The 16,403-nt window shown below is 56.8% G+C and overlaps 6 protein-coding genes across 6 annotated transcripts; 2 read left to right on the top strand and 4 right to left on the bottom strand.

Annotated features, from left to right (window-relative positions):
- Positions 1-93: 93 nt before the first annotated feature.
- TRAVEDRAFT_27483 (uncharacterized protein) lies at positions 94-2,301 on the bottom strand. Its single transcript, XM_008036677.1, has 6 exons — positions 2,163-2,301; positions 1,941-2,110; positions 1,520-1,679; positions 1,083-1,462; positions 746-1,018; positions 94-688 (listed from the first exon to the last, which is right to left on the bottom strand). The coding sequence occupies exons 1-6, from the start codon at positions 2,234-2,236 to the stop codon at positions 546-548; spliced, it is 1,200 nt and encodes a 399-aa protein (XP_008034868.1). The 5' UTR covers positions 2,237-2,301; the 3' UTR covers positions 94-545.
- Positions 2,302-4,015: 1,714 nt separating this feature from the next.
- On the bottom strand, positions 4,016-5,303 carry TRAVEDRAFT_117139 (uncharacterized protein; the record flags this gene model as incomplete). The annotated part of the gene is made up of 5 exons (XM_008037623.1): positions 4,016-4,255; positions 4,315-4,630; positions 4,681-4,718; positions 4,777-5,058; positions 5,115-5,303. 5 exons carry the CDS (start codon positions 5,301-5,303, stop codon positions 4,016-4,018), a joined length of 1,065 nt encoding a protein of 354 aa, XP_008035814.1.
- Positions 5,304-6,194: 891 nt separating this feature from the next.
- TRAVEDRAFT_44939 (uncharacterized protein) lies at positions 6,195-8,047 on the top strand (the record flags this gene model as incomplete). The annotated part of the gene is made up of 4 exons (XM_008036897.1): positions 6,195-6,448; positions 6,511-6,643; positions 6,704-6,825; positions 7,993-8,047. The coding sequence occupies 4 exons, from the start codon at positions 6,195-6,197 to the stop codon at positions 8,045-8,047; spliced, it is 564 nt and encodes a 187-aa protein (XP_008035088.1).
- Positions 8,048-8,369: 322 nt separating this feature from the next.
- TRAVEDRAFT_163898 (P-loop containing nucleoside triphosphate hydrolase protein) lies at positions 8,370-10,261 on the bottom strand (the record flags this gene model as incomplete). The annotated part of the gene is made up of 8 exons (XM_008037622.1): positions 8,370-8,703; positions 8,759-8,941; positions 8,999-9,123; positions 9,175-9,265; positions 9,322-9,392; positions 9,442-9,587; positions 9,641-9,752; positions 9,802-10,261. The coding sequence occupies 8 exons, from the start codon at positions 10,259-10,261 to the stop codon at positions 8,461-8,463; spliced, it is 1,431 nt and encodes a 476-aa protein (XP_008035813.1). The 3' UTR covers positions 8,370-8,460.
- Positions 10,262-10,587: 326 nt separating this feature from the next.
- TRAVEDRAFT_27482 (uncharacterized protein) lies at positions 10,588-11,294 on the top strand. The gene is made up of 4 exons (XM_008036676.1): positions 10,588-10,776; positions 10,834-10,841; positions 10,897-11,095; positions 11,162-11,294. Exons 1-4 carry the CDS (start codon positions 10,612-10,614, stop codon positions 11,219-11,221), a joined length of 432 nt encoding a protein of 143 aa, XP_008034867.1. The 5' UTR covers positions 10,588-10,611; the 3' UTR covers positions 11,222-11,294.
- A 2,435-nt stretch (positions 11,295-13,729) lies between these two features.
- Positions 13,730-15,039, bottom strand: TRAVEDRAFT_115925 (uncharacterized protein; the record flags this gene model as incomplete). Its single annotated transcript, XM_008037621.1, has 3 exons — positions 13,730-14,475; positions 14,546-14,632; positions 14,694-15,039. 3 exons carry the CDS (start codon positions 15,037-15,039, stop codon positions 13,730-13,732), a joined length of 1,179 nt encoding a protein of 392 aa, XP_008035812.1.
- Positions 15,040-16,403: the final 1,364 nt, after the last annotated feature.

The following is a 16,403-nucleotide window of genomic DNA, read 5'->3' as shown; positions in this document are numbered from 1 at the left end:
ACACGGGACGGGTCGCGATCGTTCGAATGCGCGAGAACGGCTGAGAACGGGGGCTGAAACTCAGCTGGGCAGGTGCGCGCCCCCAGTTGGCTGGACAATTGCATTTGCGCAGCATAGGCTCAAGCGGAGATATATACATACATGAAGCGCGTCGGCGCCCTGCGCGGCAGGGCAGGGCAAGCAAGATTGCGGGCGGGCCCGGCGGGGAGAAGGGACGGCGAGGCCGCTCTGCGGATACAGAGGCGCAGGGAAAGGGCAACTGGAGTGCCCGCGCGCGCGAGAAGAGAGAGAGCTTGGTTGCGCGTTTTTGCCCGTTCGGAGCGGGGCTGGGGGGCGGGATCTGGAGATGGGCCACAGGACGCGCAGTGCGGGCTCGCCGAGGCGCGCGTCGAAGATCGCTGCAGATCCGCTGAAGGCTTGTCCCCCGATAGGGACACGCACGCTTCTTCCGAGGCCCAAACTCTCGCCAGCTTCCTCCGTGTGTGCGCACACCGTGCAGCGCCCGCCGAGATCGCAGATGCGAGATGGCGCAGAAGCCCTCGCGCTCAGTGGAATGTGGTGGAGATCCCGGCCGCACTGAAGTCTGCCGAGGCGACGATGGGGCCGCCGCCTGATTCGGACAGCGGGGTCGTCCGGGAGTTCATCATGGCCTTCATGAACCGCTTCTGCTCCTGGTGTTCCTTGCACCCTGCCGGCAGCTGGGTTTTAGTTACGCCGATCGCGGACACATGCCACAGGTACGTACTGGGTTTGTGCGCCTTCCAGTCTTCCTTCTGGCACGCCTGTCCACAATAGACAACTTCCTTGCAGCCTCCACAGCGTTTGAACTCTGCGACGCGCACCTCGCGGGTGTCACATCCCGCGCGTACGCACCGCTTGAGGACGTATGACTTGACTTCGGCGTCACTGTCCGCCCACGCCCAGACGTCTGGGGCCATCCAGAGGTCCTGTGTGAGCCACAGGTAGTCATGTGCCTCTTCTTGGCCATTGAATGAGCGCGGGTCGAAGTTGAGTGATTCTGCACGCTTCCAAAGTTAGCACATGCTCGCCGGGCTCTTCAAATTCGGCCAGGCACCACGCACTCGGTCTGTCCACCTTCCCGAGCACCTTCAGCAGCACGTGCGGGTTCGCAGAAGCCGCGATCCTGAGGTATTGGCGGGCGACTTCGCAGTCGCCCCACAGCTTGAAAGATGCGAGCGCGGCGGTGTACAGGCTCGCGCCTGGCCCATGCTTCTTGTTCTTCTCGATGAAATCCTTGGAAAGCGGAGCCCGACTGGGCGGATTGAAGGCGCAGCCTCCTCGTGGTGGCCAGCTGCCATCGTCGTGACGTGGGTCAAGCCAGGCTTGCGCGAACGACAGGGCGTGCTCGGTACGTCCTGCCTGAAGCAGTACGGAGCCAAGCCAGCTGCGTTGACCCATATTATCTCCCGGGCAATGACGGAGCATCTCGATGATGGTGTCCCTAGCAGCCCGCAGTGTCAGCACTGGTGAGTGAAATAGGGGTTGAATATGTACTCACGCGGACTTGTTGTAGTCCCCATTTTCGAAGGCGAGACGCACTATGGCCTGGAGAACACGCATGTATGGGCGCGTCTCGAGTAGGCTCCAGAAGCGCTCAGCGTATTGGTCCCCATCATCGAAACAGGTAGGGCTCAAACAACTCTTCAGGTGCACACGGCCTTAAATAAGCGTAATCAGCATTTTTTGCAACATATGGGTGAGCGAAGGCCAAAACGGTGAGAGTGACTCTAACCGAGACAAACGACTCGCTCAGAACAATGCTCCCGAGATATTCCGAGTGTACGACAGCCTCGAGAACGTCCGGTCTCTGAACGCCATGTTTCGCAGAACATGTGCCTCGGAACATCGGAACGGGAGTAGTTGGTCTCAGTGAGAGTCACTGTCACAGATCTGGTATATACTATCGATTGATCACGTACCTTGAGCCTTCGCATCCTCGAGTAGTTGAACGGCCGTGCCAAGAGTGGGCATAAGGAATGCCATCTGCACGGCTGCGTCAAGGTTATTAGGGTCCTTCATAGCTTTCCGTAGGTACGGCAAAGCCTGCATGGGTTTACGACGACGACAGAGATCTTCCGCCTTCTCGAGGCTACATATGGATCAGTACGTCGCGTCAAACGAGAAATGGGTTGATTTCTCACTTCTCGGCCGCCTCTCTCGAAACTGTCCCACCTCCGATGCCCAGATGGGCTTCGATACCAACTCGACGATGCATGTCTTAAAGATTACTTTGCCTATGTGGGCATTGGGTGGTATCCTCAGATGAAAGGTGCAGATAGAAGGACAAGCAACAAGAAACGCGTGGTGAGAGAGAAAGGGGTGGACGGCGACAGGCGCCAGTGACGCGTCCGTTATACGTGTGTGGCGTGTTACGGTACGCGTGCGTGATCGGGCTCGAGCGCCAGCAGGACGCGACGACCTCAGGATGCCACGACGATGTCCCCTGCTACAGCTTCGCAACACACTCTGTTTGCTTCATGGCAGACACTGCGATTCACGTACTGATTGTGAAACACTCTCGATATGCAAGATCGACTATGAAGACATAATGGACGTCGGCAGCGGATATCCAAAAATTATCATATATGAAACTGCAATGCGAAGCTACAGCGGTACAACATGCGTCTACGATAGTAATCACGGCCTCTTTGTTCTGGGCATCAGGCAAGTAGAGGCAGCGCGCGCGTCGCAAAGAGTCAGCAACACGCCACCCCCCGGAGATGCAGAAAGCAGAAAACGCATTTTGGTTTCCCCACTCGCGCGCAGCCCCGAGAGGATGCACACGAGCAGGTACTTATCCCGAGGACCACGAAAAGGTATGCGCCAGGACAGAAGTCCCTCCCTCGGGGGAAGAAAACACTCACCGTCCCACCTTCGTCTCAATATGCGCTTCAGTCTTAAGGAGCTTCTGACCGCTTGCTTGCAGTACTCTGACGACGCTTGGAGCGGCCCTGCCCATCGGCAATTGGGAACATCGCTGACGCCAGGATAGATCCCGTGTCTTGAAGGCCCCTGCCTGTCGGCGTGGTGACTCATAGCGGGTGGTGGGGAGGGAAGGGGGGATGGAGGGGGGAACAGAGCGCGAATGGGGAGCAAACGCGTCTTGACAGGGTACTTATCCCCTGAGGACGCGGGAGGCTAGCTGGAGGCTGACTTCCGCTGCAGCTGCCAATCTATTTGCGTACGTGCAAGAGAGACCTTGTGCGGTCAGCCTCAGCGGCCTACGCGGCCTGGGCACGGTCATCGCGGCCGAGCAAGTATTCGCGCCCCAGGTCAAACTGGAATCACGTTCTAATCTGTTCCTTCAGCCTGAGGTGTGAATGGAGGTCCAGAAACATACGCCACCGATTAGCGGTCTTTGCATATTATATCCCGACATCGGGAAGTCAGCGAAGCTGAATAGCATGGCTATGTAGGGTACGGTCTTAGACATCTGGGCAAGGACATCCCGCCATCCCTGGGCAGTACATTGAAGCTATGACTCGCCGGCTTTGTGCAAGTATGCGCTGTACATATCCGCGCCCGCATGATCGTCGTGTCGTAGGCCATCTACAACGGATACATAACGGTGATATTGCGAAGGGGACGTCTATATACATAGATAACATCGAGGTAAGCGAGGCGACAAGATATGCGAAAGAGCATCGACCGCGCGCGAAGCAAATCGTACGTAATAACAACAAGACAACAGGGGTCAGCGAGAGACGGGACGGGCGTATAGTTAGGGGGTGCGAGAGAGATTTCCGCAACAAGCGAGGACAACAACGACAGTACCAGGACAAGGCGCTACGGTACCGAAAACAAAGAGACATAGCAAACCCGAATGAAACAGAGTATTGAAAGCCGGAGAACACGAATAACGGCGGCGGAAGAATTGTGATGACGACAACGGGGAGGATAGCAGGGGGAAGATAGCAGGAAATCAGCGAGCAGGAGGAGCAGGTGTAGAGCGGCGCGACATAGCATTGTAAAACACTGATAGCTGCGTGCACCGTCAGCTATAATTGTTGTGAAAGCAACGATCGGCACTCACAGGATGGAGAGTATCACGAACTGCTCCAACGATGGTGCCTTCGTCCACCGGCTGCAAGCGCCAGCCGGAAGTAAGCATATTGGTTTTCTCTTGCACCACCTGCCACTCGCGAAGGGCCTCTTTGGCAGTGGGACGTTGTGCGGGGTCATGCGCCGTCATTTTCTTGATGAGTGGCTCTACCATGCCCAGGTTTCGGTATTTCTGCATGAGTGTCAGACCCAGGGCGAGTAGTACGCGCGGTGCGCTACGGATACACCGACCTGGGTGAATTTCTCGCGGAAGAGGTTGCCGAGGATGTAGACGTCCAACCTGAACGCGTTGTACGGGACGGTGTCGGAGAGCTCCGGGGGCGACTTGTCGAGGCCTTTGCTGCCGAGGACCAGCTTGGTTTCGTCGGCGGCGGCGAACTGGGTGGATATCCCGAAATCGGTGAAGTAGTACTTCACACCTGCGCCCGCGCGAGGCAGCACGGGGGCGATACTGGAGCAATCGGGCAGGTCTTCGTTCAGGATAGGATGATGACCTTCTGGGTACATGGCGCTCGCATCCATCATGACGTTCTTGGACGCGCAGTCGCTGGACGTCCGTCAGACTGATGATGTTGCACATATGTCTTGGACACGTACCGGTGCGCTACGTTGTGTTCGTGCAGAAACATCAGCCCCTGGTAAACAGCGTGTTAGCATAAGTGGTAGCAAGACATTCATGATTGGCTTACGAACCTCGAGGAGTTTCCCGACGCACTGGAGGACGTCACCCACGAGTTCGAAGGCGGGTGAGTCGATATACCGGAGGAAAGGCATGACGATGAACGAGGAGTCTTCATCACCCGGAAGATGAAGCACGTCCAAGATGGGCACACAGCAGTTGCGAGGATCCTTGTGCAGCTCCCCTGAGCGAAGGTACGTTGCTATGCGCACCTCCTCGGAGTTCTTTCGCACCACCTTGATGAACACGGGTGACCGGTCGCTCAGTCGGACGGCGTCGATCACATTGAATCTGCACTATGAAAATGGATTAGCATTTTATCCTGCCAAGTCTGCGTGGTGCGGTGACCTACTGTGAGAGGGACGCCATCTTCAGCATCTAAACAACCTTCTGGGTGGCCCTTCCAAGACGGTTGCCAGTCCGGCTGATACCGCGGACGGAGATCGTAGCCGAGATTCTTCAGGTGGGGCTGACGAGCAACCCAGAACATTTCGTTCTCATCACGTTTGGCGTACAGGTCTCCAACTGCGTTAGCGTCCATATGAAATGAAAGCAGGTGAGGTGAAGGGCCCCTGCCAGTGAAGAGTGAGCGCTGCCGGGCGGTGGAGTCCTGGTTCCACAGCTAGCACGAAATGATCAGGATATGAGGCAGGAAATAGAAGCGAGGACGGCCTCCTCGCGGAAGAGGGGATGGGCGAGCACTAGAGCCTTCAAGCTCAAGTTCGACTAAGTCGTCGCGGCTTTTGTAGCTCGGATATCCGGATATCCGGATTATAGACATCTGGAACACGATCAGTACTGGTAGTGGTCATCATGGGACAATCCGAGTATATGGGAACATTGGGCTGTACTCTCAGAGATAATGAGGTACGATAAAGTTCCTGTGCTCACGCTGTCAGAGGAAAAGGGAGAGTGACTGGCTTGGGAGGACTCTTCCAACAACCTCGCGGGATCGGGAAGCGGTGCACAGACGCCTATCGGCGCTGTCAGTGTGGTTGCAGAGCGCCGGCGTGTGCGGAGTTCTGGCGCCTATACTTTACGCCACTACGACGAACGACCCCCAACCAGACCTCCCCCAGCCTTATCGGGATACTCTAAGTTCTGCGTAGTACTCTCATCATGGACCATCTCGAGAGTGCGAAGGGACAATCAAGCGAATCGACCTACCAGCATGGCGGATATCTCGACAACTCTTCGCCGACTTATCAAGGCCTCGCCTGTATATCCTGACATGGAGTCGTGGCCCACGCCCCTTCACACATATCCCGAATTCCTGCATGTCAGTTCTATCCGGAGAATTTCATGAGTACTTAGTCCTCCAGCCTGTTTTTTCCTCACGTCGCGCGTCCTTCAAGTTGCGACATCACTCGAACCGTCAGTCCTGAAACATTATCTCGCTCGCTCGCAAACCGACTTATCCTTCTGCAGTACAATGTCGCTGGATATGGCACAAAACGCGTCGGCCGTCACAGACCTCGTCTTCGCCGGACTGAAGGTGGCAGGGTACGGCCTTGTGACGGTCTGCAGCATCTTTGGATCCCACACGATCAAAGACTACTTGGACAAGGAGGAACGCATGAAGAAAACTGTGGCGCTTTGGCGGGATGTGCTGACCTACCTGTACGAGAAGAAGCAGAAAGAATTTGGGCAGGACGGTCTCCGCTGCATGCTCAACAAGCTGGAACAGTACGTCTACGCTGCTTTTGGAGCACGACTCATCGAAATGGCGGTGCTCACAACCACAACAGCATGGAGACAGGCTTGAATTTCCTAGAAATCGACCTCCGCCATAGCACACTATGGTCCCGGACATTCGGTGAACATGCCGGCCGCCTGCGGAAGCTCAACCGCTTGATCGAGCAGACCGACGACGACTTGAGAGTAAGAGCCGGTTTTTGATCATGCAAGAGACGTACATTGATTAACGGATCCTTCGTACAGGAGCAGACCGAGAAAGCCCTTGGCAAAGATTACATCCTCGAAGCTATGTCTCGGCTTGCTACGTCTTCTACCGAGCCTTCCGCCGGCGCGCAAGCCACATCCGTCGGCGGTGACCAGAACATGTGCGTTGGCCGAGGCCATGTAACAACACCCCCTTGCGTCGAACTCGCTCGGCCTTTGCCGGCTCTATTAGCCTCAGATAGGGATAGGCAGCTACAGACAGCACAATTCCCCGGTACGTTTCAGTTTCTGCCAGATCGTTTGAAGGTCTTAACGCTCTAACGATATATTTTTTGCTTGTAGCAGCGGTTCCGCAGGATATCCCGCCATTCATACCCTGGTCTGATTACGGGGATGATATGGTTTGAAGCAATCCCGAAGGCACCGTCGACTCGTCTATCTGGTCTTAGCGGTCCGTCAGAACCAGATTACGTCTTAGTTCTTTGTATAGCAGTTTTTTTGTCATCAGCCCATCGGCGCGAGCTTGAATCGCAGTATACCACTATGTCATTTTCGATTATAGCATTGTTGTCCCCTGCCGGTGATCCCGAAGAATCTGATGCATCTCCCTGTATTTCAGGCTCAGTACGCGTGCTTGTGGGCGAAGCTAATTGCGAACAACCATACGAGGCGCCGCTATTTTCTTCACCTGCGCCGGCCATCGCTGCCGGAGCAATCGCAGTAAATTCCTGGAAACTAAGTATGAACTTCCGGGGGCACGGGGGGCCTAGTGTTCGGCTCCACGCGGCTGGCTGTTCCTCTCTTTGCTCATTCGATAGCTCGAAAGCCTCGTGCGTGACGTGTTGTACCTACCTCCGGGCCACTGACAGCTATGCACCTATCATGATTGATTCGAACGCTGACGCAAACAAGTGGCATCGCGAAGTTGCATATCATTTCATTTACGAACATGCTCAATTCCACTCTCTGCTCCAAGTACTAAGTGGTACATGGGGCTATAACATAATCGTACACGGAATTGCAACGACGCGGGTCGGCATGACCTGTGATGAGAGCGGTAAAAAATGATATCAGCGAGCACGGTCCACACGCGCAGAAACCCTCGCGCCTCACGGCCACAGCAAACAAGACAGCAGAAAACGCATTTTGGTTTCCCCACCCGCGCACCGCCCGTGGAGGCCGCACACGAGCAGGTACTTATCCCGAGGACCACGAAAAGGTATGCGCCAGGACAAAAGTCCCTCCCCCGGGGAAAGAAACACTCACCGTCCCACCTTCGACTCAACGTGCACTTCGTTCTTAAGGAGCTTCTGACCGCTTGCTTGCAGTGCTCTGACGACGCTTGAAGCGGCCCTGCCCATCGGCAATTGGGAACATCGCTGACGCCAGGATAGATCCCGTGTCTTGAAGGCCCCTGCCTGTCGGCGTGGTGACTCATAGCGGGTGGTGGGGAGGGGAAGGGGGATGGAGGGGGGAACAGAGCGCGAATGGGGAGAGAATGCGTCCCGACGCGGTACTTATCCCCCTTGGGCTGGCTGGAGGCTGACATCCGCTGCATACTCCAATCTATTTGCGTACGCGCGGGAGACACTGTGCGGTCAGCCTCAGCGGGGCGCTCGGTCTGGGCACGGGCATGGCGGCCGAGCAACACTCGTGCGCCCGGTCGAAAATGCAATCCTGCTCTGATTCGCTGTTCGCTGGTCAGATTACTCTGTACGGTGACAACAAGTATTGGGCACTCACTATAGTACAACATACATGCACGTCAGTACAACACTATTCTACACGAGTCGTCCTTAATGCGCCAGACGACTCCGTTCCGTCGCTTGGCTCTCTACAACGCGCTCCATGGCATCCAACCACGTCTCTATCCCCGCACCTCCGCCATGAGAGCTCTGGCTTCCGGGCACTGTGGCGGTCTTGGGCAAACCGCTGGCTTTTGGAGTGATGCGCGGAGCTCCTGTTGGAAGCGAGCCGATGTATCGAGCATGTGCCAGCACGGGCAGACGTCGAAGTGAACGACCAGACATCCCTTGGTCCTGGGGACACGTCGTCAGATAAAGAGCACGATCAGGCATACATTAGTGGGCATACCCTGCATTTCTGTGCTAGCTTGAGCAAACGTATAGCGAGCGTTCTTGAGCGTTCGCGTGCTTCGATGGCCTGCGTCTGCGAGGTAGAAGGTGGCGACGGGTCCACGCGTGACGGATCAAGACTTAGGTTGGAGAAGTCGGCCGTGCGCTCGAAAATCTGAGCCTGAGGAAGGCTGGGGACTTCCTGGCGAAGGATTGGGGATTAGCAAACGCGACGGCTATCCGGCAGATGTATACGTACGACATCCGCAACGATGCCCTTCTTCACCAGCTCGGCTAGACATCCACGCAGGATTTCGTATATCGCTTCTCGAGGCGGAAGATCGACGTACTGCACGATGTCCGCACGGTCGACGAAGGCAGAATCTGCGGCAAGGTAATCAGCCTTATGTAACAGGGCGAATTTGGGAGACATACCGATTGCTGTAGCGAGATTGCTTGTCGACATGACTAGACAGTTCTTCCTGTGCTTCAACTTGTCTAATTGCGTGAGCAGAGCATTTACGACCTATGCACGCATTATTAAATGCGAATGCTGTGGCTTTCAGACAATCGAAAGCGTACCCTCAGTGCGTCTGAGGGCTCTGTTCCAGCCATCGCACCAGCGCGAGCGGCTGTCAGCGACTCAACCTCATCTGTTGACAACGTCAGGATGGCAATTGCAGAGCGAAGTATAACACGTACCAATGAGAACGATCACGAAGGTCTCCTCGTCCTCGACCATTTCCATAATGCTACTGAAGAGCTTTTGAACCAGCTTTCCGGATTCGGAGAACCAGCGAGAGAAGAGTGAATGAGAGTTTATCTCTAGAAGACGGCCATGCGAGTATCTAGATCAAGTTAGTATGTGGAGAACGGATTGGTGGCGTATGAAACCACTGACCTATGCGAGAGACGGATAGAAAGCTTTTGCGCAAGGGCTCGACAAAGAGACGTCTTGCCTGTGCCTGGAGGACCATGAAGCAAAACAACACGGTTCCACGATACGACATTGACTGGTACCAGAATGAGCAGAAGTTCCGATATGAAAAGTAGGACACGTACAGTCGACGTCGGCGTCGCTGAATACGACAGTGGCGTAGATGTAGTCGAGTAGCCTCGCCTTGATATCGTCCGAGTAAATCAAGCTCTCCCAGAGACCTTCCCACGACATGCTCGGAAGCTCGCAGACGCTAGCGGCCATGATCTGCTCGTCTTCGCCCCGCCCGCTCCCGCTTGTCAGTTCCTCGAAAGCGTCCGTGTCTGTCGGCTGGTAGACGTGGATTTGCAGGGCCGTCTGTTCGATCGGGAGCGACGCGGTCGGACAAGGGCACTCTGCTGCGGAGATCTTCTCGATAGAGGAGGCGAGTAGTGGGACGTCCTCCCAGCCTTGTATGACCGAGGGTAGGTAGATGTCGGAGAGGGAGGATGTGAGGTATGCGTGCACGGCATTGCGGATGGTGTCGAAGCGGGATGTGGCATTGTGAGCCACCCTGACTTCAACTACATTCCAGGTGAGCGACATGTCGGGCAAGTGGCTATTTTAACGCACTGTGTACAGGCCAGATGGTGGGCGGATTCGTTGGATGCGGCGAGTCCATCGCAAAGTCCGTCTCGGTCTGCATGTATGCGCGGTTTCTGGAGTTGTCAGGCAATTAAGAGCCAAGAAAAACGAGCAGGAGCAGATATGGGTGAGACGAAGGCGTGGATGGTGGTGGATGGAGAGAAACGCGTCGATGGTGGCACGACCTTCACGCGTGCACTTTGACGCGTCACGTCCACGTGACCGTTTAGCTGAGATCAGATCGGCGCCACTCCGCTGCTCACTCAGACTCTGCGCTCGACCACGACGTTCTCCTCTCTCCAGCAGCAAACATGGCAGACGGTGCAGCTTGTGTCGATTGTCAGCCAGACGCTCTTCAGCCAACGGTCTCTGCGCCACAGCCGACTACAGCGGCACAGGGCCTTTTGGACCCGAGCACGTTCATTCCGCCTTCGTCGCCTGTCTCGCCCAGCGTCACCATCGAGTTCTGCGACAGGGTGAGTGCATGTTCGTACGTGTGATGAATGGAGTATAAAATAACATTGGCTATACAGTGTCGATGGTGCGTACTCTTCGCTTCCGAACTCAGCACCGGATCGTCTCACATTCATTTACAGGCTGCACAGAGCGACATGGGTCTCAACAGAGCTCTTCCTCACTTTCCCCACGCCATCTCTGAAATCGATTACTGTCTTGCCATTGAATGCGGAAGAAACGGCCGGTTGCTTCCGCGTGTGGCTCTTTTTGGATGGCAAACCGCCCGTCTTGGTGTGGGACAGGAAGGTCGAAGGAAGCTTCCCAGAGCTCAAAGTTCTTGTAAGTGTTCATCAAATCCGACTGCTGTCACGCTATAACCATGTTCACAATCTGTATGTGCAACAGAAACAGCGCATCAGGGACCATGTCCAGCCCGGCAAGTCACTCGGCCACTCTGACAAGTAAGCCCGATGCCTGGCCTGGCTGACATGTGTACAACACCTCGCATCTTTCTCCCATGTATGTATCGATAACACGCCCAATCTATGTATACCACATTGGACACGATATACCCACCGGAATCCGACGCGGTCAACCTCCCGGTCTACTCACCCACCCTACTGCGATCTATTTCAGTTGGTAATCGCCCGTACGGCAGTTCGCAAGATAACGGAAGGGACACCCTGGCTACGATGTGTTTGCTGATGTTCTGATATATCTGATCATAGTAGTGCAGGACCTCTATGTGGTGCGTTATAACATCTCTACACCGCGACAAACAAGGATCTAATATACTCAACCATTTGTAGTGTAGGACACACACGGGGCAGAAGACCGCTGACCGAAGATTGCACGCCATCTGTGATATGACGGCTACAGCATGATGAGGTGATAAATTTTCCAGTGAGCCTGCGAGACTCCCCCTCGACGTGAGGTGGGAGAAATCGTATCCCCACTTGGCATCCCACCGGTACGATGTCATGTCCAAGCGCCTTCTCGCACACACCGGCGAAGCTCCAACTTACCAGCCCGCGGGCAATCTTCGCATCTCCACACCCCCTACAGGATCTTCCGTGTCGACGTCGCGCAAGCTCCCCTCGTCCTTCACATTGACAATGTCCCGCCTTCTCAGGCAAACCCCGACGACCACAACCACATCGGTCCCATTCCCGCCCTTTCTCTCGGCCAGCTCCGCAGCGCAAACGCAACTCCGCACGTCGCACATCCTCACCGCCTTGTGGTCGGTAGGCATGTGCCATATATGCTGATGCTTGAACCATTTCAACAGTCGCTCGTCCTATCGACACCCTTCCTCCCTAGGGGGCACCATATGCACCACTGCTGCCGTCCCGCTGCTATCTTCACACTCTTATTCCGCACCAGCGTCACCGCCTTGCGTGCCGCAGCAAGCCTGGCTAAACGTCTCGTCGTCCACATGTCCCCATATCCCCATCGGCCACACCGACTCCCACCACGTCTGCATAGTACGCACTCGACGCACGAAATTTGCAGGATGCCGGACGGCGTCCAAGTGCCATCGTAGGTCGCGGCACATGTCCCACCCACACCACGTCCCGGAGTCCGTCCGCCGAATCCCCGCAGCGCCCGCCCTGTCTGCGGCGGGCCGCCAATGTCCAAGGAGAGCGACAGGCTCAAATCTAAACATAACCCACCAGAAGGAACCACGCGCTCCCGCTGTCGCGCTATCGGCTCGTTATTCCCGCCTGCGCAGCACATGCCCTCGCCTTCACATTGCAAGTTTGGCTCTAGCGTCAGCAGGGCCCTGTCGTCTGGGATGCTGCATACGCTACCGTGACATGGCGGCCAACAGTGTATACGCGTGCTCCGCGGAGCGCGACGTCTTCCCAGTCCTGGCACACAAGGTCCCGCCGCATCTCGCGCTTGTCGTCTCCCTCCTGCCGGTCCTGGTCCGTACGCCATACATACGCTCCCGAGCGCTGCCGTACGCACTGTCACCGTCGCGCGCCCGCTTCCACGCAGTCGCTCTGATCCATGGAACCGCGCCGTACCTGCCAGGCTGCAAAATACAGATGACAGCGCCGCCACGTCAACTACTGCATAACGTACGGCGCTACCAGCTGCAGGGTCTGCCCCATGGCCCACTTCTCATTGACAGGGCCCTGCGGAAGCCAGCTGGGGGCGAAAGAAGGGCTCCAGGTACCCGCCCGCCAAACCCTTCACAGCGATGCGTTCTGGTGCGTCTTCTGTTCGTGCCTCCGGGCTCTTTCTTACGTGAGTGCTCGACAAGGTTACTCTAGGCCACATATACTTTTACAGTTACGTCGGCCGCTGCTGTCCGCTTGCTGTAGTAGCGCGCACGTTTGTCTCGTTCGCGGACTATCTCTGCCGCCGCAGGTCCATGCATATGCCACTTTGCGTGGCAGCTGCCGGCGCCGCTACGTATACCCTTCGCTGAATCGTGCGTATCGCACCGCTCGAGCTATTCTGCTCACCTCCTCGCCCACCAGATGGAAGATCCGCCTAGGAAGGCATCCACAGATCTCTGCGCGGCACAAATCTTGAGGGCTGTAACGCCACTCCGACCCGGCGTGCACAGAAGCGAAGAACATGTTCATTCCGAAGACGGCGACAGCGACAATCCGCAGACAGCGCGCCGCCTAGCAAATAGCAATAATGGTACACACCACTAGGTCACCAGGTACCAGCCCGCCTCCTCCCCTTCCTCCTTCCTCGTCCTTCCCCTGGCAGCCCGTCGGCGAGTGTGCAGCAGCAAAAAGTACGCTAGCTAACGTAACAACGAAGGCGAACGCGAACGAATATGGGGGAGCGCACAACAACAACGAGCGCTCCAAGAGACTACTACTGTATCTGGGGGAGGAAACTACTTCTTGGCGATTCGATACCGCCGCGCACTCTCGCATCTTACACCGTGTGCGGCTTGTGTACAGGTCCATGTCCGTGCGCGCAGGCAACATATACAAAGAGAAATAATTAAGCGTTCGAGCCTGAGATGTCCGTGCCGCCCGCAGGCCTGTCCGCGGTCGGCGTCGCCGCGTCCGCGCGTACGGGTTGTGGACGGATGGTGACGGGCGCCCGTGCGGGGGCCTCGGCCATGTGCTCGATGTCGAGATTCGAGTCGTCCTCGCCCGCAAGGAACGCGACGCGTTCCTCCGCGTACCGCGCATCGAGCGCGTCCTCGTCCTGCAGCTCCTCATCGACGGCCTTGCGGGTGATGTATGAGAGGTAGACGAAGATGGCGAGGCAGAGCACGATGCCCGCCGCCGTGGAGTAGTGGGAGAGCGCCGCACCGTCGTCCGCGTCGTGCGCCGGAGAACCCTCGGGTCGCGCGACGTGGTACGACGCGAAGGAGCGGATAGAGCTTCCGATGCTCGTGTGGATGATGAGCTTAGGCAGGGAGAGCGCGGTGCACATCGTGTACGTGCGGAGTGTGAGGCTCGGCGACGCCGCGAGAAGGCAGTTCATCACGTTGTACGGGTACGGCGCGAGGCGAATGAGAAAGAGAAGCTTCGGGTTGTTCTCAATCGCGCGCACTACGCGCTTGATCGTGACCGTGCACGACAACCATCGGGATATGCTCGCGCGGAAGAACGTGCGCGAGAGCGTGAAGACGACGAGTGCGCCGGCGAGTGAGGCCCAATATGAGATGATTGCGCCCGTCCAAGGACCGAAAGTGTAGCCAGAGAGGATAATGAGTGTGGAGTATAGTGGGATGGGAGCTATCGTAGGTCAGACGTTGTCAGCTGCGGTCCTGTGCAATAACATATCATGCGGATGATTGACACTTACGGAATGTGGTTACGAAGATGAGTGCAAATATCACAGCATAGCCTAGATAGGTGTCGGACTGTAGCCAGTGTGATAGCTGGTCCAGCCCTGGATCGCAGAGGTTTGGTCAACACGCGGCGAGATGAAGGCGGTGGTGCAAGGCGCTTACCTTCGAAGACCTCGACTTTCCAGAAACTGACGGCCGCGAGGAAGCCCAGCGTCGTCATAACATACAGAATTATAGGGATCCAAGGTTTGAGTAGATTAGCTATCCGGAGGGCCCGTGGACGGGTGTATGGTGATGCGGATGAGGATGAGGAGGTGGAGGACGCGGTAGGGAGAGATATGGGGGACGCCCAACTTGACGCAATCGGGCAAGGCGCTGGAGAGAATGGTGGCTGCAGCTGTGCAGGGCGGGGGTGTGGTGGGCGCTGAGAACGGATCCAAGGAGGTATTGAGGACACAGGAGAGGCTGCTGGCGAATACGGGAAGACAGAGCCAGGTAGGGGAGACATGCCCGCTGTCAGACCTGTAGGCTTCTTGGACGTGCCTTCTCGCTGCGATGAACTGCCCTTCTCGTCAATGACCTCCTGAATGTGCGCGAAACGATGCGGTTGCGACGGCAATTGGCTGCATGCTGGCGGGTTTGAGGGGCCGGGTTGCGCGAGGGGGGAGGGAGCGCGGTCGGAGTGTCCAAGTCGATTGGGCATAGTATGCGAGTCCATCGCGATTGGAAGCCTGTCCAATTAGCTGAGTCTATCACAGGAGGGCGGGGGGAGCGGATGCGGCGGCGACGACAACGAGAGCGACGGCGACGACGAAGACGAGGGCCCAGCCAGTGAAGAGACCGCTTGCAAGGTGACTTGATGCTGAAAGGCCTGGAGAAGACGAAATGGGCGACGACTTTCGCGAAGGTATATATTCTCCTGATCGTTCCCACGCCTGCGACGTCCCCTGCCAGACGCGGGCGCGGGGCGCGGGGTGCCGGTCTAGATAGGATCGGCGCTTGCTGCGCCCGCCACCCGCTCTCCTGCAATACTTGTCCCCCTGGACGCATATTGTGCCGCACAGCTCGACCGTTCGACGCCCTGAAAATACGCTCCCGCTCTCAAGTGCGCAGGACCCCGCAGCCGGCCACCCCCGCAAAAAATGCTGCCAGGGGCAGATGGATGCAAAGGACCCTCGAACCCGATATAGCAACCATCGCGCAAGGTGGCGGTGTATCCGCCGCGCGCTCAGCGTCCTATGACCGTGTTTCGGTTCACCCGCGGTGCCTTTCGAGCTCCACCGCAACCCGCGAAGGCGCAAAACGCCTTATCGATACCTCTGCGAGGCCTCGTGCCTATGACGAAACAGCCAGCAGCGATATAGTACGAGTGACCCTCGACGTCGAACGCGATCATTCGACCACGCCCGCACCGGTCGCTTCGGACCCGGTGGCGTCCCCGCTGTCCCACGAGGGATCTGTAAATCGCCGACGCAATGCATGGGTCCTCTGCCTTCGAGGCTTGTGACAGCACCGGTACCGCACTACGCTTTTCGGCATCATGAAGCGCGCCACGTACCTGAGCGTTTCTGTTTCTTGGGCGCAGGAACGCTAAGCGGGGAGGGGGACGCGCGGGATGGGATAAGCTGCTCAACGCGTCGAGAACATGTGGGGCGTGTGGCTTCCCGAGAAAAGCAGAGGATGGGGACTGGGTGAATTATGTTGTGAGCGGTACAGTCTTATACTTCCAAGTTTAATGAAAAGCTTATATTCCTTCTAGAAAGCTTTCAAGTAGTGTAGCAGCGTACGAGAAGTAAGTTTGTTCTATGTCAGTCATCGCGGCTGCCCCGGGGGACGATCGACAGCCTACTGCCGGGATTTTCAGGAACCCCA

Source organism: Trametes versicolor, assembly GCF_000271585.1.
Source record: "Trametes versicolor FP-101664 SS1 unplaced genomic scaffold TRAVEscaffold_3, whole genome shotgun sequence".
NCBI classification, from domain to species: domain Eukaryota; kingdom Fungi; phylum Basidiomycota; class Agaricomycetes; order Polyporales; family Polyporaceae; genus Trametes; species Trametes versicolor.
This window is presented reverse-complemented; position numbering and strand designations above follow the sequence as displayed.